Here is a 25,047-nt window from a genome sequence, read left to right as displayed (position 1 = left end):
TAGTAGCCGTGAAAGAAAATTGGTTTACAGTAATAATCCAAAATGAATGTCAAGCGTTACATGTCCCTTTATAGCTTTACTACTGGTAATTAGCAGGTGTTGTGATGAAATTTGTTCATAATGAATCCTGAAATCTACAAAATATTAATGATACATTAGATAGACTTTAGAACAAATGTAAAAGACGATATTGTGGACGCATTTAGTGGAAGGTAACTTTGGGATATCTGCAAATGTAGAATCCAACAACAACAATCTTTTGTTCAATAGAAAGAGCAAAATAAAATTAAAACCTGATCAGTTATCATAAGTTAATGGACTCTTGTTGTCAACAAAACCAGAACAATTGGTTCCGGTTACTTAAATGTACAATTACAATACACATAACACGTAGGAGAACTATAAGCAACAAATAAATGTACATGTTGACCGTATGTAATATAGATGTGGACACTGGCAGATCTCACAGACTGATGTAGCCATTTGTTATAGATAATGGGGATGAGAGGGTACGATGAATACCTCTCAGAATGGGGGGGGGGGGGGGCATAAAACTGAACGATTAGTGCCACAGGCATGGATAATTAATTACTCTACGGATTAAGGGCCCGGCGATTCTCCCGTAATACCAGCTGCCAACAGATGAGATATTCTGTATGCTTAACTATATATCACTTTATTAGTTGCATTGGGACTCTCACGAAATAACGCTGTTGTCTCGTAAGTTGTTGTGTTGCTTGTATGAGAAAACATGACAAAATTTACATTTTATAAATAAACAAGCTCACAAATAAGCATGCCGTTATATTAACTAGTGTCTATAGCAGGTACAAAAACGATTGATAGACCGAAATCGACTTATTTTTTTTTTAATTAACAAAAACTCATATTTTGGTTATGTACGTTTTGTCTAATTTAAACATTGAACCATAGATGAAATATAGTATAACAATCGTCTATTCTTATGCTCATAATTCAAACCAATTATTGGCAAAATATAATACATCCACAAATAAACATAGTTCGGTGTCATCAAGGTCCACTACCTTTCCGGAGGAAAATTTAAAGTTTACTTGAAAACATGAATAACATAAGAAGATACATATCGATGGCCTAAGATGAGGTAACATTATGAAACAAATGCAGGAATTCATGCGTTATATATAAAAACAGTCGAGATTTATTTCGCTGTTTTGCCGTCCGGCGTAGTGATAGTCAAAGATTTAGTTCAATTTAATGCTTAGCGTATGCATTTCTGAATTAATTGAGTCAAGTTGATCTACAAATGTAGTATAGTCATATAAAATATGTTTCTTTTATCTAAGCAAAATGCTACTAATTTGTTATTTGCTTTTGTTGAACTTAACATCAAAGAAGCTCTTAGGAAAGCATACTTTTCAATTTGATGTCCCTATCATCATGTGAATATCTCTAAAATAAGGAAGAACGTTATTGTGAACAATTAAAACAGACCCATTCACATTGAGAAGTAAGCGGATCGTTTTTGAAAAGTGTTTAGAACATTAATAATATTTAAACTTTTAAAACAAAGTGTTACTGCACATTCAGAAAATCGCATTCGATCAGATCACAGATTTTTTTTTTAAATGTGTGATTTACCGAGTAATTTGTCTAGTTAGATTATTATTAAGTATACAGTGTATCCTAAATAACAAGCAGTTAAATTTGTTTATGTTTGTGATATCATTTTGACAATTGACTTTTGTATATTACCTATATGTTATCTACATGCTTACATTTTCAATGTTATTTGTCTTAAGATGTAAAGTTTGTATTAAAACTTTGTTTTAAAATCCCCCTTAAATGGGTATTTGCGTTAACCAATACTCTAACTAATACATAACAAATGATAGATGTTTGTAACAGATGTTTGCCTAATTATATGAATAAAATGAGATAATGCTGTAAAACCTCATTGCAGATTTTTTATTACAATTGATTATGTTTGCAGTTTATAGCTGAAAAATTGTATTTCGAAATAAACGACAACCATGCAATACATAGAGCAAAATTCTTATGCTTTATGTCTATTTAATCATGTATAGATATAGATGTTATCGGCGTCGCTCAGACTCCGTTTCTTTAAAAAAAAAATAATGAATCCATCAGCTTTCTCCACTAGATTAACGGATAAATGTATTAATATGAAAATAACAGAAGGGCAAGCTAAACTTAAATAAAAACCAGATATATTACAAATTTAATATAACGTTTATATACCCGATATATACCCGATTTCGGTCTATATTAAGCAAACTTCTTGACCACCTATACGGGATACATCAAAAACGATGTTGACCGATCAACATTTCACAGGCGCAAACATCTGAAATATTGGACTCGTTTTACTATAAAATAGTTATAGGGAATACAACGTAATTGTTATACCTTAACCTGGTAGTCCCTATACCTATTCTATAGTAAAACGAATCAATTCAGATGTTTGCGCCATTGAAATGTTGACTGGTAAACATCAAAACATCTTAAAATTAAGTTTAACATATATACAAAAACATGTTGACCTCAAACTGAGTCAACAAATGTATACCATTACATTTTGTTCAAAATCATCTGCTGGAAATTATAAATGACTGCACAAATCAAAATACATGACAATTTACTTCCAAAGCCAAGTTTCCAAAGGAACATATATTTGGTGAATCAGGGAGATTCCCTCACTATATAGAGGTTACTTGTAAAGCAGAATAATTATGTTCTGGCACAAATTGATCACTACTGATAATCTTTCTAGCAACATCTAAATATATCATAGCTTTCTGATTGGCCAATAATTTATTTGCATACCACTATGAAAAAAATCCGAGAATGGCGTGAAATTAATTATAAGCATTGATGTCACTATGTTTTAATTTAATCAGGTTATGAAAAATTGTTTGCAAAGTCTTGTGAGATTTACACAGTTTTCAACCATTTTTGTTTTCATTCCCCGATAAAATTAAAAAAAAAAACTTGTGACGGTCATATTTAAATATTAGAGAATACTTAAAATTTATCGTAAAACAAAGACAACAAGATCAATTTGTATAAAAATGGTTCAGTGGTAGCGAGAAATCATCAAGAGGTCATACTTATTGTATTTTAAAAGTAATTTTGAAATAAAAAAAAAACATATCTTAATTAAAGTCATCAGATAGACAAATCATGCACTTACTTATAGAAACTGGAAGATGGACTGGGACATCTGAAGTAAATATAACTTGTAATATAAGTTTTACTGATATTGGAATCGAATACCATTATTTGTTTTAATGCAGTAATGAAATGCTGAAAGGTTTAAGAAAAATAATACATATACACCTACTATTATAAAAACCATACTGTTATCAAAATGAAAGGCCTATTTACTGTCACACATTGTAATGCACTGTTACGCTATGTGCCCTTTATACATATGTGACTATAATAAATGTATAGTGACCTCCTGATACAAACTTACATGTCTGAGAGTAAAATAAAATCTGAAATCCGGTATTTATAAACTGGCCCCAATATGGCATGTGCACAATCTTACAAAACTTAAACATATGCCGGTGACTTGAATAGATCGCGACTGACACGCTTTACAAAGACATATATCTAACGCCACTTTAAAATGAAAATACGTCAAGCTCTTCTTTCTTAGCACAACCAAAGAGCAATTGTAACAACGGTTTCAAGAAAAAAAATCTAAATCAGAATGATATAAACACTACCTCAGTTTTATTAGTATTAAAAAAATGAAGTCAATCAAGTGTTTGCCAATCGATTTACCGGTAATATTTCTAAATCTCTGTTTAAACTACTTCTATTTCATGACGATGAGGATGATTACTTCTGAAGAGAAGTGTCATCAGCAAATAAACGTGTTGTTGATTCAAGTTCATTAGCTATATCATTTGTAAAAATAATAGAAAGTATGGATTATGACGGGAATCTTGCATTTGTTATGTGTTGAAATCTTATATTAGGCATATAAAGATACATTTTCTTGTGTTATTATATTATTATTATTTTTTAATTAATTCACATGTTTTGTTTGGAAAAGATAGCGGGTCTTTTATACATTTGCTTTTTATAAGTATTTCAGTATTAATTAATGCAAATAATATCAATACTATATATTTTCACATTTCCTGATTCAAATTATCCCTCACTGGGACAGTCTCAATAATTGCGAACCTTTCAAATGCGTTTATGATAGTTTTAGTCTTGGTATCAGAAACATATATATAATTATATATTTACGTTTCTGTTGGTATACAGGGTATATTTTAACCCTTGGAAGCCACAGCTATACATATCTAGTGTCTAAACTTCATTATGTTCCGTTTATATTATACCGCAGCATATATGTATATAACTACAAGTACACAATTATTACGATGACTGCGACATTTAAAATATAGTTTGAAATATAAGCATTTAAGCATTGGGAATAATGTATAAGTAATGCATATGGTTTCAATTACTTTAATGCATAAGAGTGAATACGTCTGAGATATATATGAACGATCAAAGGGAGGCAAATGCTGTCAAAAAATCAAGAATAAATAAAAATTAAAAATTGTAATAAAAAAAATATCAAAATTCTCAGTTATTTTGGTTTATAATTAGGTAAACCACCTAGCATGGCATATATCTCAGGCAAATATTGCTACAATGTTAAGATATAATGTTGAAGAAAATTGTTTTAAGCGAAATACAGCACCACGGTCCTAGCCAGCACCGGGCCCAGTCAGCCCCGGTCCTGGTGTAGCGCCAGCTCAGCTGTTTGACACTGTTGAAAGAGGGGAAGGAAGGAAAAGAAGGAAGAAAGAAAAAAAAGAGGGAGAAAGGAAATGGGAAAAAAATTAAGGAATTAGATAAAGAGTGAGAATTAGACAGAAAGCTCCATTTCCTACCTTTACCGTTTGATGTTATCATTTTAAAATCTAAATGTATTCGACTTTGTGGTACATACATGCATGAACATACTTGTATCCAGGCGCAATGGAATAATTCGTGTAAGTTAAGGTTTTATCTCCATCGCTTAAAAGGTACAATGTAAATCCCTTCAAGTATTTACTTTTTCCAAAAAAACCCCCATAAAATCCAATATATTAGATAATTTATTGTCATTAATATTCAATATTGACAGGTTATATCTCGATATCCTTAGCAATAAAAGAAAACGGGGAAGGGGTGGGTGGAAGGAATTGTAGCTGGCCATGAGTCTTCGCTGGTTGACTATATGTCATGCCCTTCGTTTTCCAGGTTGTAAATGATATACACATGTATTACACATTTTTGAATCAGCATTAAAGTCCTGTATTAAATCCGACTATCAATTCACAAATGTGTGCGTACTTTCAAAACGCCAGTTACAAGATCACTACTGACGCCGAATGCTTCTACAAGCCTTTTATTTGTCCTAAGAAAATGTGTGTAAAGAAAAACGTGGAATGCGACAGAAAATGAGAACTTCTAGGGTCTGGGTGCACCCCGTGGCCGGATGCCTTCCTTTTTTGTTTCAATAAAAACATATCTTAACGATAATGTTATAAGATAGGCAAACGATGTTAAAAAATTAATGCACATGGCAAAAGGCTCCCTATTAGAAAACAGGATGATAGCAATGGTTCCTGGCAGCCGTATGGCCATAGACAAGAAGCCACTAGCCTTCTTTTCTTTCATTGTCCAATACACGAATTATCAAGATTGTGTAAGTTAGGGAAAATGAATGATCTAATCTGACAGATAATGTATAAAAGTAATAGCTTATATCGTTAAAAAAGTTCACATACACTTTCATTAATCCTATAAAAACCTTCAATAGCGACCCCTAGCTGCAATATTGTAGCTCAAAAGACTTTAAGACTGAAAATGGTGTCTTCTTTAGAGCTACAATTGTCCCCTATTTCCAAACCTTCAATAAAGTATGAAAAAAACTGTGCCCGAGTGATTTTCGGAGGCAGTGCTCCACTACGATAAATAGGGACCAATTCGTACCCGGCCTAAAGGCATAGTAGGCCGGGTACGTATATTCGTTCTAGGCGGCCCCCAGACCCCCACCCTTTTCTTTGCTTCGTGCCTCTTTGAATTGATATTCAGATTTTAGGCAGTGCAATTCTGTAACTTTATATTCAAAATATGACATTAGACGTCAAAAATAATAAACGAACAATTTTACATAGCTTCAATTATTTTTTGGAAAAAGTGTACATTTATTCGAGGGCTTCTGGGGGCCTAGGCGGCCCCCAGACCCCCGCCTTTCTTCGCTTTATGTCCATATAATTATTAAGATTTTGATATTGCAATTCTGTAAGTAAAAAAATAAATAAAAATTTCAAATAAAAAATATGACACTTGACACACAAAACCATAAATAAACATCCTTAAATGGCTTCAATTATTTTCTGGAAAATGTGTTCATGAAATCCTCAGAATGCAGGATTCTGCACCATTTGTTCGAGAGCTTCTGGGGGCCTAGGCGGCCCCCAGACCCCTCGCCTGATTTGCTTTGTCCCACGCCCCCCCTAACCTCAAAACCTTAATCCGCCCCTGAAAGTGGTCTCTAAGACAGGGGTAAACACTTTCTCAAATTACTCTTTCCTGTTTTTGTTGGATTTGTTTTTTAATAACGCCTTCCAGCTCCTGGATTACAAAATGATATGACTTAAAGTTACATGTGCCATAACTGACCCAAAATTTTGACATGCTATTTTTCTTCATAATTTATTGAAAACCATAAGATGTAATGAACTAAGATGTGAAAATGTTTCAAAGCCACGGATAAATATGCGTGATCCGTGAATGGTATTTGCATTAACGCAGATTTTTGCACTGCAATAGTTCACATTTTATGCTTTATGAAAGATGAAAATTTTTCTGAAGAAGTCACCTTCTAATTACTTATATTACAGTGAAAATGTGAAATAAAATTGTAGACCATAACTTGACGCCTTGGATTGGCGATGTTTTCTAATTTTACTGTGCTGTAGACACAATTGATACATGATTTTTGGCAGTATTGGCAAAATTCATTTTGGACTCTGATTTCACTTCTAAAATGTTTTAACGTATTAAAAGCTCTTCATGATTCGTGAGTATGAAATTATGGCACATATAACTTTAATTTTTGCGTAACTAATCATACATATACTGATTTGGACTATTTTATTATCGCTGTGTCCAGACATGGAAGGATATAATTTACCAGGTTTGAGTGTTTTAAGAAATCTGTAGATTGCTAATATACAAAATGACAGTTTGTGGAGCTGATATTTTGATTATTATTAGATAATTTAATTTCTTATGTTACATCCGTTTCTATTGGTAACATCTTTGAGGTTATTTTTCTATAGACAAAAATAATTGTACTTCACGTATTATGACGTCATCAATACAAAACGTTTTCGCGGAGGATTAGCCAAACTGAATTATTGGATAAGATATCAATGCGACACAACTCAGTTTGTTTGATTGTAAAAGTAAGTAAAATTACGGAAATGTATGCCTAATTAGTACCTGATTGAGTTATCTGAATTAAATTATAAGCATCATTCTCACTATCTTTTTGGGTTATGAAGTCATAGACAAAATAAAAAAGGACGGTCATTCTTTTTCATAGACGCGAAGAATGTCCTTCCGTTTTTTGTCTATGACCCCAAAAGATATTGAGAATAATGCTTAATTATTTGTTAAGACATTTTCGCCAGCATAATTTGATGTTATCTTTATGGTGAAATTCTATATTGTTATATTGTTGTATACCAGGGTTTGTATTATACTTACCATGTTTCACACAGGTGGAGTCAGAGGAAGCTCCCACACACATCTCATCTATCCCGCACGCATGCGTGGTACAAGACCGAACAGCTATCGCCTGTTTCATAATAGATTACAACAATATTTAACAAAATTGTTTTCTTGGGTTTTTTCCCTCAAAATTTCATTTTGCTTGAAACAAACATTTTTATTCGCTTAAAATATGATATCAGCTTACTGCCTTTCCGAAACAGCTTTTGATTTTTAAAATGGGATTGTAAAACGGTATTTATATTGAGTCGCAAAAGTTATTATCTTAAGGTTAATACTACACTTACAGTTATTATCAATTCCTAAACAATTTGATTTAAATAAATCAAATGTCATTTTTTATAACGCGGGTCGTATTATGTTTCCCGCCGTCGTCCTAAAAACCGCTCGTTAGTTTGTCTATCATTGCGGCAGACTTCAAAACAGCGAAATGAATTTTCACTGTTAACATAGATTACACAGGAAATCTTGCATTTGTTTGGTGTCGTAACCTTATCTTAGGCCATCGATGTAAATGTTCTTTTGTTAGTGTTGTTTTTAAGTAACATTTATTTTTTGTTTCGAAAAAGGGGTGGGCCTCAAACGTAAAAAAAAAATCTCGTCGTTTAGAGTAGCATAATCATTTTTCAGAGGAAAAAGGTCCACCAATAAAGAGGAATTGCAGATAAAAAGATTAAACCATAAGCATTAACTAAAAAATTTTTTTAGAGTACACTGAGATTTTTATATTATATCTCTATAACATAACAAATATATTAAAGTTAATCGTCAAGAAAATAAAGTAATCCATTACTTACCAGCGTGCAATGTAATGGGTAATATAACTATTTCAGTTTAAAATTTTAGTTATGATACACAATAGACAATATATTTTTTTAAATATGTGAACTGTCAATTACATCACGTGCAATCAACGAATTAATGAAAACAACAATATTTTAACAAAAATTAAAAATTAAATAGCAGAAGGATGGGGCCCACGTTGTAACAGCGACATGTAATCAATAATAAAAATAAAATGTATAAAAGGAACTGACTGGTAATTGATAAATTAAATATGACTAGTAGTATTTATATCCACTTGTTATCTACAATCATTATATGTAAATGACCTCCAAGACGTGACCATTATGACATCAGTAATGTCAACTGATCACTGTCACGTTTCCTATTACATCACTAATTAATCATCGTTGTTAACCTCGACATCAGACCCCCTTTCTCCTCCTCCACTGACCCCCTCTCTCCTCCTCCACTGACCCCTCTCTCCTCTCCACTGACACCCTCTCTCCTCCTCCACAGACCTCCCCCTCCTTCCCAGACCCCCTCTCTCCTCCTCCACTGACCCCCTCTCTCCTCCTCCACAGACCCCCCCCTCCTTCCCAGACCCCCTCTCTCCTCCTCCACAGACCTCCCCTCCTTCCCAGACCCCCTCTCTCTTCCTCCACTGACCCCCTCTCTCCTCCTCCACAGACCTCCCCTCCTTCCCAGACCCCCTCTCTCCTCCTCCACTGACCCCCTCTCTCCTCCTCCACTGACCCCTCTCTCCTCCTCCACAGACCCCCCCCTCCTCCCAGACCCCCTCTCTCCTCCTCCACAGACGTCCTCCTCCTTCCCAGACCCCCTCTCCTCCTTCCCAGACTCCCAGACCCCCTCTCTCCTCCTCCCCAGATCCCCTCTCTCCTCCTTCCCAAGTCCCCCTCCTCCCTCAAATAGGAGGGCCTGTCTTATTCACCAATTTGAGCTATTAATGACATCATTATAAATAATAGATTCTGTAGTAAGAAAGTATGCTTAAACATATAGTTAACTTAGGGTCTTCAGGGTGATCGGGTGGTGTAGTGATTAAGCCGCTCGCCTTTCACCTGCCGCTCGCCTTTCACCTAGCCGGCCGGGGTTCGATCCCCGACACGGACGTGAAAAGGTCATGGGTCACCTGCCCGATCACGTGGGTTTTCTCCAGGCACTCCGGTTTCCTCCCACACTAAGACCCCTCGCGCGCTTACATCCGGGCCATCGAGAGTAATTTACATAAGCTGTATAACTTGTTTCTCATCGATGTAAAATAAATAAAGTTTGTATATTATATAGTTGACTTGACATGAACTTGACATGAACAGAAAAACAACAGAGATAACCAACTATTATTTATTTGTGTTAACAAATTAAGTGTAAAATATGACTGTAAAACACCAACATTTACATGTAAATAACTAAATATGCTCCACCGCTGACAAATGGTATTTTTTCACTATCAAAAACAGAAGCAGACGATTTAGTAAGTTTGAGCTTCTAATTTTACTTCAAGTTAAAAATATGAAAAATAATTAGTTGCATCCCGAAAAAAATCCGTGGTACGATATCCTTTATGGAATGAAGTACTAATTGCGAACGCACCAAAGGCGAATAAATTTATTTTATATGTTTTTTTTTTTTGTTAAAGAGACAATTCAGTCTAAGAAAACATTAAAGTTTGTACATATATCGAAAAAAAACCCAGTTCTAATGAAAATTAGATCAGTCGGTTTTACTGTGATATGCATGAAAAGTCCGTGGTTGTGACATGTGTGTAGGTGTTCAAACTCGCTCGCTGTCCGCCATTACACATTGTGGTCGAACTTCTTGTATGCCGAACCCTGTCCCTTGCTCGTAGAGTAATGCAACTTTTGTCTAGAACTGCTCAAATCGCTCTGACAGTAGTGTGTTTACCTTATTAGGTGAATTGTCTTGCCTAAAAATTATTTTATCACCTTCTCAGTGGTTATGTAGTTTATTTGTTTAACGTGCGTGACTTTGGCTCGGGTATGGGTACATCGTCCATATTGTACCTGCTTAATCGTATTGATCAACGATTTGATATTTCAACGATATTGATTAAAATACTTAACAATGTCGTGGAATTTATCAATGTTTTACATTATATGTTTCATAAGAAATGTAGAACAATACATTTATGTTATATTTTGCTTCTTGTTTATTTAAAAGAATTAGCCTGAGTGAATTGTCCCTTTAATTAGGCATAAATAGACACGATTAAAAAACAACTATTTTTCAAATGATGAATATCATTTATGCTCTGGCTCTGTCGGCGGTAGATCATCTTTAACCGTAACTAAAGTGTTACCTGTGGAACGTCTGTCCTGGACGGAGAATCGAAAGCGTAGCCAGATCTAACCTGTCTATCCTTGCTATCCGAATTGATACCACATTCACCCTTTCCATTGTAGTAGATAGAGCGACATAAAGCAAACGCCACGCATAGCTCCATACATTGGTATTTCGTGGGCAGGTCCAGTTTGAGGAAATGATGTTTGAATACCACATTTTTTTTTATTAGTGGAACCCTAAGTGTGGTGTCGACATCAAACACTAGGGTTATCAACGCTGTCACCAATAGGGTTACTTCAGACCAAGCGAGATCTCTCCGCCACATGTTGGCGGATAGCTTCAATATTGTATAGCTCTGAAGACTTGTCCACGGATGTTGTTGTCGTCCGACCGAAAGTTATAGTAGGCAGGGTACTAGTTGTTGCCACAGTTACCATCTTCAAAGTTTGTAACTTAATGAGGCGGAAAACATGGTTTGTAAGGCATTAGTAAACTTTTCTCACATAAAATATGCATGCCTTCTCATAATCGTTCTTAAGTAATTACTGTGTATGAAGATACTATCTTTCGCAATATTGAACGCAGACGATGTCTGTTGTTTATGTTCTAAATTAAGGTCACCATATTATGGCGGTCTCTTGTAGATTTATGTCAAATTTATTCAATCTGTATATCTAGTCACACATCAACATTAAATATGTATTATCTCGAATGCTTTGGTACTGACATTACAGATAACATAAATTGATACATATAGTTATTCTAAAATACGTTTATTAAGACAGTGATAGTGGGTAATTTAGTGTAAAATTACCACAGCTATAAACAGTGTGCTGGTTCTTCCTTTAAGACCTTGTGGTGTCAATTACGATCTAAGGGCAGGATAATATCTTCCCTGATTTATTTATTGAGTATGCGTTATTAACACACCTGAAGTATTTTTATGTAGGATTCTAATGACATGGTGATGTCTTTATGACTTGGGAAAGCAAGGTTCTGTGTGAAAGCCTTACAAATAGTCTATAAATCTAACCAAAACGATTACTGAAGTGAGTTTGATACGCACCCTAACGTACGTACAGTGGTCGGTTGGTTGGGCAGCTCAGGTGCCTATTTATCGAAACAAAAATGCAGAGACTTAAGTCAAACCTTACAGATGTTCCACCGTCGACAGAGCATACACGATAATTAGTGTTTAATTATATCTAATTAATAGAAAATTATTTATTTTGCTTCTGGTGCATGCGCAATCATTACTTCATTCCATATAGGAGATAGTCTTGTGGAATTTTTTTTCGGGACGCTGTTAATTATTTTTGACATTTTTATCTTGAAATAAAATGAGAAGCTCAAACTTAATGGTAGTAATGATGTAAAGTAAGAAAATTTTGTAACTGAAGAAAAATACTATTAATCAGCGATGGAGCATCTTTAGCTTTTCTTCGTTTTATGGAAATCTATGACTTTTTTTCTCAGTTCGTTTCCAGCAATCGGGACAGGGTCAAGTACATCGTAGTGTCTGTACCATTTTTGGGTCATCTTGATGATGGATCGATCAATATATATGCAATATGTACAACTAGGACTTTGTGAAGCCTATCGTAATTGCTATAACACATAAATATGGCGGTCATATTTGAAAATGGCCGCCATGGCGTCATAGACTATTTTTGGAAGAGGCCCGGGTCCTATTTTTTTTTGTCTTTTGTTATGTTCTTGCTGTGTGCCAAGTTTCATGCTTTTATCAAAGTGCATAATTTGGCCAAATTTCTGCACGAATCTGCTGGACTATATGTATATTTTGAAAAAATTAATGATCCCTTCATGGCTTTCTAAGAAATAGCAGTAACAATAATCCAAAGACAAAATGGCTTTCTGTCAGCAATCTTGTTGACTGATCAATCCCAAAATGCAATATGCACACCTAGGGCCGTAAGAAACATATGGAATTTAAGACGAATCCCTTCAGTGTTTTCTGAGAAATAGCGGGAACAAGAATTAATGATCAAAATCCAAGATGGCTGCCTGTTGGCCATCCTGTTGACCGATCGGTCCCAAAATGCAATATACACAACTATGGACCTACATATAATATATATGAGACAGATCCCTGTGGTACTTTCCGAGAAATGGCGGTAACAAGAATTGTTGACGGACGGATGGACTGACAACGGACTATGGACCTAGACCTTATAGTAAAGCAAACCTGAATGCATTGTGTGCGAGGTCGGATAAACAGGCTGTGATTTGTCTCTCCTGAACTGCCTTCAGTTTTGCTTAAGTATTCCAGAGGCGTAGAGATCGTAAGCGATGGTAACCCCTGGAAATCGAGGATGTTACCAAGTCTACGAACATAAGAAAGTATACAAATTTTAAACATAAAATGAAAGTTACAATGTTGAACATACGTGTTTTAACAGTTGCAGCGTCATTACCGAATGATTCTGAAAGTGGGCGAAAGAACAGCGGCATTGTTGGTTCTCGTTTTGGATAGTAACTTATTAGGACTTATAAAGTTTCAAAATACAAATAGTAAAATACACTACTGTATCAGGTTCTTGGCAACATAGATATTGCAAAGAAGTTCAATAATTTTAACAAACCTGACCACAGTGACATTCACTGACGGTAAAGGTTATGTACATGTTCGATATTATATATCATGATACTTTCCTTTTGATTTGTTGTAGTCATTACCGGGAAAACATGACGAAGTACGCCGCCACAGGACATAAGCTGATCAATTGCTGCTCGAACAAGTGATGCATGAAAGAAACCTTTTGGTCTCGTATTCGAAACATTTCATATGAGAACAAGGGCCAAGTCTATCTGGTAATCATGCAAAGTTCATACTTAACAAATAGGAGAGTGAATAAGAATTTATATCATACCCAGCAAGTAAGTCGTTTAAAGATTTTAGCCTATTAGACCCCTATGACTTTGAATGAAGGTCAAGGCCATTCATTTGAACAAAATCTGTAGCCCTTCATCCCAGCATAAGACAAGTCAAGTATAGGCCTCTTGGTTATCAAGAAGTCGTTTAAAGATTTTAGTCTATTAGACCACTATGACTTTGGATGAAGTGACGGTCATTCATTTGAACAAACTTTGTAGCCCTTAGTCTGAGCATGTCATAGGCCCAATATTATGTTCCTGGACCTCTTGGTAATTAAGAAGTTCATATCGGGACCATATAATTCAATATATGTAGTGATTTCTAGGTAGGAAATGAAACAATCGGATTTTAAGCTCAAAAATGATAATTTTTTAGTAAATTTTTCATATTTGGCTTGACGCAGCTAATATGTTTACCAACAGCAAACTGTTATTCGTAAACAGTTATTTGACCTCTAATCGCTCAGTAAAACAATAAAATATATAGAGATACAAAAAAGAATTATTGTTATACCATCATTAAGTTTACAAAACATCACCGGGTTCGTATACTGGGTATATGCTATTTTTCTAACTCCAAACCGCTGACACTACAGTTTCCTGGTGTATCATAAGTTCCTTAAATAAGTTTGACTATTGGCGATTTATAAGTAGAAAACATGAATGTAAAGTTGACAGAATATCTAGGTAGGAAAAGTCACAGTTTTGTATATTTCCTATGCATAGTATAAGCAAAATGTCAGATGGTTACCACAATGTCACATATTTCTTTCACTGGTTCTCAATTATAACCATTATCATTGTGCGTGCTTTCCCACCTCACTGCACTATCCTCTGACTTAACTCGGCATGTCTGGTAGCTGGGACATGCAGTCCGAATCAGAGTAATCGAGATATCAGTATCCAATTTGTCGAAAGCCAGAGCGTAGTCTTCGATGTCGATGAGCTGATGTGACACTACATTACCAGTGGTGTTCTAGCCTGTCATCTTTTATGACCCATCCATGGCCAAAGTTTATATCAGGAACAACAGGTTCAGGGATGTGGGATCTCCTTCAGATTCTAACATATCGGATTTCAGACTTCTCAGGAAATTCATCAGATCCAGATTCTTCGAATGGTGGAATGATTCCATAACTCCTTGATTCGTATAAAGCACCATTCATCAACCTTGTGGACACTCGTGCGATTATAGATGGCACAGGTGATATCCTCGAGGTCTTTAATGAGGTCATAAATATTAAATGTTTTCATTGGTCAGACTTTACCCAGTCCCTTGAAGATACTGCTTGTGTCGCATCTGGTGTATGCGTGGAGACACCATTGAAGACTCTCCACAAAAAAAAGTTTTCTACAGTACTCTCCAGACTTGGCACTGTAGACCTCATTTATGACCTCAAATAATTCACCTGTGCCATCTATAGTCACTGAGGGTTCACAAGAATGAGGAATTGTGCTTCATACGTATTAAGGAGAAGCAACTCAACCCTTCACAGAATGTGGCTCTGGTGTCTTTTCAATCCTACCGGAGAGGCCTGGAACATCATATACGATATGTGAATCACTAGGTTGAAAACAGGATGAGCTCCCACATCCGTGAACCCGATGTTCTTGATGTTATCTCTGGCCATGGACGGTTGACAAGTTAGAACCATGATGGTAAACTGGTAATGTAATGTCACATCAGCTCATCAGCTCATCGACACACTGGCGAGAAAGCACGCACAACGATAATGCTTATCATTAAGAACTATTGAAAGAAATATGTGATACTGTAGTAACCATCTGACATTTCCTTATCTTATACACAGAAAAATAAAGTTAACAGTAGATGTGCTATTTCTAAAAGAAACAAATTTCGGAAAGTGTCGTGGTACTAACGGAAACAAATGCTTTCTTCAGTTTTAATTTGATACCCTATTAGTTGGCGTTGTGCTGTAAAAATTATTTTGAGACGCTACTAGTCTACAAACTTTCGAACATGAAAATGGATTATGTTAGGAAATTGTCCCACTTAGATATTAAGCCAACTTAACATTAAAATTGGTTAAGATATGAATCGTCAATTGCCAATGTTATCTTCGGGAAGTTCTAAGATATCCGGAAACTGTAGTGTCAGCGGTTTGGAAAAAACAGCAATCATATACCCTGTATACGCACCCGGTGATGTTTTGTAAACCAAATGATGGTATAACAATAATTCTCTTTTGCATTTCTATATATTTTTGTTGTTGTTTTTACTAATTGATAAGAGGTCAAATAACTGATTACGAATAATAGTTTCTTGTTGGGAAACAATTATAGCTGCGTCAAGCCAAATATGAAAAATTTGCTAAAATATTACCATTTTTGAGCTTAAAATCTTATTTTTTTCATTTTCTGCGTACACATCACTATTTATATAGGATTATTTGGTCCTTATATGTATTTGTTGTTCGATTGTGGTAATTTTGATACCTCTTTTGTCTACTTCGGTTGAAAAATGTCTATGTGTTGTGACTATTTTTAACTTTTCCGTGAAATTCGAGTTAGCGGCCATTTTGATGACGTCATAACCGGATTTTATACAATGTAAACATTGTTTTTTGTTGGTGTTGTTTTTACTGATTGATAAGAGGTCAAATAACTGATTAGAAAAAATAAATTGCTGTTGGCAAACATTTATGCTGCGTCAAGCCAAATATGCAAAATTTGCTTAAAAATTACCATTTTTTAGTTTAAAATCCGATTTTTTCATTTCCTGCATGGTCCTGATATGTATTTTTTTGTTCTATTGTGATCATTTTGATGCCTCATTTGTCTTCTTCGGTTGAAAAATGCCAATGCTATGATTATTTTTCAATCTTTAGTGAAATTCGAGATGGCGGCCATCTTGATGACGTCTTAACCGGAAGTTCATCCCAGTTTATACAATGTTACCTCTCGATTTCGTTATCAGTGGGTCATAGGGCTTCAGAAAAATATTGGTTCGTTAAGTTGTCGGGGGGGGGGGGGGGGGGGGGGGGTTGCACGTGGACCTCCTAGATCCCGACCTAACAGATTTTAGCCTATTTGACTCATGTGACCTGGAATGAAGGTCACGGTCATTCATTTGAACAAACTTGGTAGCCCTTTATCCCAGCATAACACATGCCAAATACATGTATCTGGTCCCTATGCCTCAGGGTTATTAAGAAGTCGTTTAAAGATTTCAGCCTATTTGACCACTGCGACTTTGAACAAACTTTGTAGCCCTTCATCCCAGCATGTGATATCCGACGGCGAAACCGTCGATGTAGCTTGTGGGCGCAAGGCCCACCTTCTTAATTTCTGAAGTGAGCCGTCCTTTCATGAACTGTCGTATATTTTAATGAAAATTTAAGGCATTTAAATCAAGGACTAGATATCGTGAGCTTTACATTGATGTTTCTTTTGATTCGATAATTCAAGGATTTGTTGAGAAAAACGGTTCACAGGCGTCTCGCGTGGTGTTTAGTAGTGTAAAGAAACAGACAAATCCTTCTAATTTATAAATCCTTGTCTACACCAAGTACTTCATCAAACCTAAAGTTTGGTTTGGGGTTTGTTTCCTTTTAACCACTATAGTAAATGCAACCAAAGATCGTTGTTTTGAACAAAGTTGAAATGTTTTGGGGAAAACCTGTAGTTTGTGTTTATTTAAAGTGTTGAAAGGGAAAAGTCGATGCGATACGGATCAACGGATGTTACACCATGGTCAAAACTCACAATAAGACATTTGAGTTAGCAAAGGTTGATCCTTGACCACCAGAAAAAAGTGGAACAATCGCTGCTGCAACACACAAAACAAACATGTCGTTACCATAGAATTGAACTTTTTTTATTTTTACTTGCAAGAAAAAACACAAGTTTCATCTGATACAATGGATACCACCACTGTTGTTTGGACTTTATACAAACATTTACAGAAGCTCCAATAATACAATGATTTTACTACATAAATCTACATCTTACTTACAGGGGCACGATAGCTACGAGAAAAGTCATCTCGTATCAATTTGACGGCAGTTTTTTTCCAAAGTAAGCAATAAGAAACCACAGTTGTCATGGTAACAAAATGTAATTCAATGATTTTCTGACTACAAAAACAATTACTTGATCCAGTTTACCTACATATCGGTGGTCATAACATGATTAACCTAGTATCCGAAATATGTGATCATGATCAATTCAATGCGATTTGACTTTCCTTATTTAATTTATTTACATACATGTGCAGCATTGTAGTCATATAATGTGAACTAGCATATTACTATACAAGTAATAACACTTTCGAAATTATATAATTGTTAAAAGACCGTTCTCAAATCAATCAATTTTCAGCATTCACTTACATTGAAAAATTTATATTATATTGATAAAAGTTTTATTGGACTAAGAAAATAGTGTAAAATGCTTTTTAAACAAAGTGTGACTCATAAACTTATTGTGTCATCAATTCTATTCTACATAACCCTGTTCATTTTGTAATGTGTTCCACTTACCCGAAGTGGAAAATCACATTATACAATATCATCGACATCTCCTTAAGAATTACACGTTGTCATTGTGGTTTACACAAGTTGTGTTCTAACGTTCCTCTCTCTTCACATTTCAAGCAGTAAAAGAAAATAATTCGATTATCAGAGATAAGATTCTTTTTTCGCGACTGGAAGCAGTTTCAAAGATTTACCAAAGTTTTAATTAATATCAGCAGTTTCGGAAAAAATTTTGGCAAGATGAATTTACTCTATAACTTCACTCAATGGACTATTTCTCCTTTATTTCACATATGTCCCCATATCTCTTACCGTCAATTCAATTTTCCCCAGGAAAAATCTTCCCATTCCACAATGCATCTTAAATATCAATATTCAACTCTTTCAAACTTGATATTGCATCAAAGAAAACTAGCTTAACTCTTAATGAAAAGGCGATACATTGTATTTCTATATTTCAATGTTAAAATAGCTGATTTTTGCTAAATAGATAAAAATATCTTGTCTGCTTCTCTGACGATGAATCTCCACTCTATTTCTATATTGTATCCTTCCAATGATACACCACTAACCTACATATCTCATACCAGATAGTGTCACCATCCCGATAAGGTGTTACGCTATCTCCTCCCTCCCTATAGTTTATATACAAATGATAAACAACCTGAATATACAAATTTTATACTATTATACATACCTATGCAATAGTTCCATTGCCTGTACAAACTTTGTACAAAGTGGGATTCATAGTTGACTAATGCTGATATCTTACAAATGAAAGACTATATTTTGTTACCATGACAACCGATAGTCTCTAAATTTTTACATAATACACCTCTCACTCACAAAAAAAGGTTTATTTACGTATGTTCAGGAAAATTATGATACAAACTATTCACAATGTTGGTGAATTTACAATCGTGGTAATTTTGGGGTTACTGAATATTTTTACATTTTTACTAGATTGAAAGAAAGAAAACAATCTCATTTCCTTCTTCTTTGCTATATTACAAATCTGTGGAGAGGTTATACGAATGTGAACACATGTTTCTATCTGTGAGTAGTCGAAATATATATATACATATGTAGTAATAGCCACACACCCTGTTTGTATCTATACAGATGTATGCTCAACATATACAAGTGATAAATGTATTAAATATACAACAAGTAAAGTCATTGTTTTCAACAACATTTCTTAAAATACTCCTTTAAACCACGTTATCAGAATCAATTCTAATAAATGTTGCCGAAAGTTTTTCAGTGAAGGCGTTCGCAGATTGTTTGTATGGAATTATAATATAAACTGTCTTTTATCACCTTGATGTGTAGCCACAGGGCAGGTATTACACAAACAAAATGTATCTCTGATATGACGATCCGATGATAGTTAACTAGATCCGATTAGACCCGAGGGCACCACCGCCGGAGGGCTTATCCGTCTGCAAGAAGATCGAGTAACACAAAAAACCAAAACCCAATTTTCTTAGCATGCAGTTGCGTATACTTAGAAACAACCTTGATTTAAATGTCCTGCTACGATGGGATTGATGAAGAGACGTGTGCTCGCGGCACCAGTTTCCTTTCCTTCAAAAACACCGGCATATGGTCGCTGAACACAAATTTATGATCGCCGCCATCATCTGTTTATTTACAATCGTGTCTTCCCTTCGAGTGTTGTAAAGTCAACGCTGATTGGTCAGTATATTTTCGTCTGATATCGCAAATATTGTTATTTTCTTATTTACTGACAATTTCTTTTCGATTATTAATAGTGGGGATAAATTAAAAATGATAAGTGGATATAATTAGGATTAAAATGTTTTTGTGCAAACTCACTGAATTTTAATTTTATCATAAAATATTAATGACATTTCTCATGGATGGAAACTGAGAGGACCAATCAAATCATCCGTCAGTAACCGCATAATATATAGTGACGTCACTTGCAGTGTGTATTCAGAACCAGTGCCCGACATTAGTCGAAGAGGAATCATCTAACTTGGATTGCTAAGATTCTTCAAAATGGGACCTAAAAACGGCCCATTGGTGCTTTTAGTTGTGTTAGCCACACTGAAGGTCAGTTTTGGGTATATAGAGGTAATTTATTTTCCTTTGTCTTTTGTTGAGTGATCGTGTTTTGAGTGGATGAATGGGACGATGGTGAGATTTCACATGTTCTCCAGGGCGACGTTGTCTGTGATCGGGTGGTTTATTTTGACATTTCATAAACGTAATTCATGCTTCGTAAGTGTAAAACTATGGTTTTCCGAATATGCTTTACAATATGTAGTTAAACGTGTAAATATCAGTGCGCTGAATAAGTAGCACCATTCCACTAAAGACTGTGAAAGATGAGGCTAGTGCGGCCCACACACTATGTGTGACCTACATTCATTCATTTATCACGTAGGGGAGACAGCAGGGTGGTTATTGAGTATCAGATCTCCTCTGACATCACATGTAGGAATGTATTGGTGACAGAAAAATGTAATTTTTTATTACACACTTATATTTTTGTATGCTTCCGGGAATTATTACACAGACAACTAGTAATTAATTCTGTGTGACGTCATCCTGATGTAAGGCTCACTGAAGTGACAGCTCAAGCCAAGTAATTGACATTCTTGCAATAATTTACCTTGTAAATTGTTCTTTAAATTGTCTGTTACAATGAGCTATCGGAAGTAAATAACTTCATTTGTGTCATTTTGATAACATTTAATGACTGAGGACTGTTGTTATGAACGGTAGTATGATATTGGATATTTAGCCAATTATAAGACAAATATAAAGATAAATTATTAGATAAATAGTTACATTTGATTTGTTTCTAAAGGCAAAATGATATTTTGCAGGAACAAAATAGATGTATGTTTGATAATCAAATAGTTACAAAAAGAATACACTTTACCACTAATTTCCAGTTATTATAAGCACATACACGCTTGCACAACGCAGATGGTTGCATGATCAGTTTGACTTTCAGTTGGTTAAAATATTGCAGATGTGTGTAGGGTTTGAGCTGGGTGTTCAAGATTAGAAATATGTGATACTTAATTATGTATTCAGATAAAATGGGGGTCACTATAGATCTGTATAATTGGAATAAACGTTCAGAAAAAAATGTTTATAAAAAGACTATTATAATATACACTCAAACTGCAGTGTTTTAACTTTTCCTGAAAATCTTCAAAAGCATTTAATCTATATTTTTTTTATTAAGTTTATCAATTTACTCCATTCAAGCGAAGTCCATAGGTATTTGAGAAGCCAGGTACATAGTAGATTGCACATACAATATAGGTGTGTCCGAGATCTGTCAAATCCAGCGTAAACATAGAACTCTATGTTAATAACACAAAGCCTCTGGCAATGATCTTAAGGAGCTATCTAGTCTTGTATGGACATATATGTTAGTAGAAAATAATGATTTTGTCAATTCTTTACGACCACCTATGACAATAAAGTGCAAAATATGATGTAAAGTTTTATTTTGAAGTAGTTTTTTTTAACATCTTTTAACAGCTTAAGTATATTTAAATTTGCATTAATAATTAAGTATAGATATACTGTGTTCAACCAAATGCAGTGGGCAGTTAAAAATTTGAAAAATGGCCCAACATTTTACAAAATTATTGCACAGAGTATATGTCATTAATCAATTTACAAAAGAAATTAAACATACAAGGTTTTCAGATAGTTCATATATGTAAGTGAAATTGAGGCCTCAAAAAGGTGGAGGGGTGCTTATTTGGTCGTAAATGGTGAGTCGAATATATATATATATATATATATATAGAAGATGTAAAAGATAAAAAAACATCAGCCATGTATCTAGAGATCATCTTAATTTTGTTTCCACCAAATGGTGGAGTTAAAAATATGTTTTACTTTGCTGATTCACACCTAAATTGAATGGTGGGAGAAAAGTGTAATTAAACCGGGCGAGACAAAAAAAGGAATGTCTGCATAGCTTATGTAGCTTTTGCTGTGGATGGAACTATAAAGAAATCAATTTGTGTATTGTGAGGTCTGCTCTATAATGATGTATGCTCACGGTTATTGATTGGATAAAAGATTCTGACTGGTAGCTGTTAGCTATAGGCCATACATAGTGATGAAACTTTAAATTGTCTCGAAATCAACAGATTCTATGAAATATATCATTGATGATTACAATGTAGAAACACAGAGATGTGTCATCATGTGTGATTCAGGGCAGGACAAGTATAGTCACGCCTGCTGTAGAAGCTGCACCACTAGGGTATTAATTCAGCATAGACTTATTATTGACTTTGTGACAAATTTGATTGGAAGGTTTGCTGTGGTTCCTAAATGGCTGATTAAAGAGGAATAATGGAACTAGTACTCAATCAATTTCAAACTGACATATATATATGCTGTACAGCAGGAAATTTTAGTAAGGATTTAATGTGGCAATTTAGTGGACCGATCCGTGCTTACAGATTGCCAAAATTAGACTCACAAAATTTTAATATCACTCTAACTAAAAAGATGCTAATAATTTCATTTCAAGTGATATTTTTGCATTTACATAAGATAAATTTTGTTGCTCAGGTATGGAAAAAAACAAATGTATAGAGGTTGTTGCTTGGACACGGAACCATATAACATGCAAACTCCTGTAAAACATTTGTAGCTATTCCGAAATATTTACAGCGCCGTTACAACAAGTGTTCCTGTTTACATTCATTCACTCGATAGACACGTAGGCTGGTAACTGATGCAGTAGATTAGATTTTAGGTGGCATGTAACGAAGGCACTGATTGGCTGAAGCATCGGCAGCCCAGCTGATTGCCTCCTGACTGACAAAATTGCTGACAACATTGAGAAGTAGGCGGAGCCAGCGGATCTTTAATGTTCATACCCGACTCTGTTGTACAATGTGTTTCATCACGTTGTGTACTATTTAATTTTTTACAATGTATACATTCAATCACTGTATTAAAAATTCGTAATTGTTTTGTTTCACTTAAGTATTACGCGAATGTTTTGAGGATGTTTTGTTCATAAGTTATTGGCCATTTCTCTCGACTTCGGGGAGTAGTCATACTGTACCGTAACGTTATGTATCTACCAACGTTCCAATGGATAAAACTTTTCATCGTGTTTATTATGTGTTGGGTTTAGATCAATTGTATCCATTCTAATGTTACATGTAATGCCACAGCCGAATCTAACGTTAGCTACTGTTGTACCTTCTGACTGACTTTTCCGCCGCAAGGTCCGTTTGGTGTGGAAAAACAAATCAGGTACGACTGACAATAGATTATGTCTTATCAGAATATATTCCGATCAAACACGGTTTTGATACATACCTGGATCATACATTAGTAGGGGATGTTATTCTAGTTGTAGACTTTGAGTTTGAATGCATAGCCTAAATATTTATAATTTAATTTGATTCATATTCGAGGTAATGTTCTTGGACGTTGGCGCATGCACGGCGGTAGTTTACAAAATAGAGGTTGATTTTAGCAGAGAAATTGTCAACACTAGATTCAAATGCATCTCTCTGATTAAATACTGGTGACAAAGATAAAAAAAAATCTACGCCTACAGCTGGAACAGCATCCCCTTCTAACATCCAGGTATGTGTCAAATCCGTGTTTTATCTGAGTATATTTTGACAAGGCACGATGGTCGGTTGTACATTGTACCCGATTTGGTTTCACACATATAATTATAGTCAGAAGCAGGTAATTTCTTTTCCGTACAATTTCTGACTGACTTTTCCGCTACAACTAGCTCTTTCCATACATACTTCACTGATTAGCGCTGATTTAGAGTCTATACATGAGGTAATTAAAATGTATTTTTGTAACCTTTTTACATTATGAAGCTTACGATGCCGATCATTTTATGCAGTAATCGGTGACAGACATTTCCAACTGTCCAACTGTTTTAGCTCCGCCCCTACATTGAAGCGACAGCCAATGAGAGCCGTGCTTACATAGCTTTTTGAATGTCGTTGGCAAACTGACTAGCTACCATGCAGCCTGACTAGCTACCAATCAAGCTAACCACCTACTAAACTGACCGTCACACGTACGCTTATTGTAACGGCGCTGTAGGGGACGTGGCATTTAGTAGCTAATTTCTGGTTAAAATAATACACAATAAAATGCATCAGAATTTAAAGATTTTACAGGATAATCATAATGCCAATTCAAAACCTAATAAGCTGATGGCAAATTGCTGAATTGTACATAACCCGCCAAAATATGATTTCCAATTTTCATGGCAAAATATACACTGTAATAAATAAATAAAATAAAAAATCTGTTATATATACACAAGTCAAATTAGTGAAATGAGGCTTCTTTTTTAATCTGCATTAATGTTTAAAGTGAACTTTGAAATTTTAGTCTATTGGATGCTGATTTTAATTTAGAGCAAGGGGGAGATAATCTAATAAGTACTTCAGAATAAAGGAAGTTTCTTATATTAGTATCAAAAAAACATTTTAGCCAGAGTGTAAAACATACATGTCCTAGTAACTGTGTTGATTCCTTCTGATTTTGTAAACTTAAAGTCTTGAAAAAGTCAAAAGTGTCTTAATTATATAGTTAAGCTCTTATTAGTTTAAAGATGCTCAACCGCCGACAGAGCATGAATGATGTTAATCATTTCAACAATAATTGGTGTTTAATCGTGTATATATATGCCTAATTAACACAAAAAATAATATAAAATAATTTATTT

The 25,047-nt window shown here is 34.8% G+C and overlaps 3 protein-coding genes across 5 annotated transcripts in view; 1 reads left to right on the top strand and 2 right to left on the bottom strand.

The window, feature by feature from the left end:
* LOC138317774 (sialin-like) overlaps positions 1-19,968 on the bottom strand; it is a 49,243-nt gene extending 29,275 nt beyond the window's left edge. Inside the window, exon 1 of the mRNA XM_069259663.1 lies at positions 19,836-19,968. The gene's annotated coding sequence lies outside the window, so the exon portion shown is untranslated. The remainder of the gene's footprint in view (positions 1-19,835) is intronic.
* LOC138319539 (TATA-binding protein-associated factor 2N-like) lies at positions 8,998-11,251 on the bottom strand. The gene is made up of 2 exons (XM_069262689.1): positions 10,943-11,251; positions 8,998-9,540 (listed from the first exon to the last, which is right to left on the bottom strand). Exons 1-2 carry the CDS (start codon positions 11,249-11,251, stop codon positions 8,998-9,000), a joined length of 852 nt encoding a protein of 283 aa, XP_069118790.1.
* A 286-nt stretch (positions 19,969-20,254) lies between the features above and the next one.
* LOC138317770 (amyloid-beta precursor-like protein) overlaps positions 20,255-25,047 on the top strand; it is a 39,645-nt gene continuing 34,852 nt past the window's right edge. For 2 of the 3 annotated variants that reach the window (XM_069259654.1, XM_069259656.1), the window contains exon 1: positions 20,260-20,417. In XM_069259654.1, coding sequence (XP_069115755.1) covers positions 20,343-20,417 — 75 coding nt within the window. In that variant the 5' untranslated portion in view covers positions 20,260-20,342. Of the gene's footprint in view, positions 20,418-25,047 lie in introns of all 3 variants that reach the window. The other variant, XM_069259655.1, reaches the window with a different exon arrangement.

Source organism: Argopecten irradians, chromosome 3 (assembly GCF_041381155.1).
Source record: "Argopecten irradians isolate NY chromosome 3, Ai_NY, whole genome shotgun sequence".
NCBI classification, from domain to species: domain Eukaryota; kingdom Metazoa; phylum Mollusca; class Bivalvia; order Pectinida; family Pectinidae; genus Argopecten; species Argopecten irradians.
This window is presented reverse-complemented; position numbering and strand designations above follow the sequence as displayed.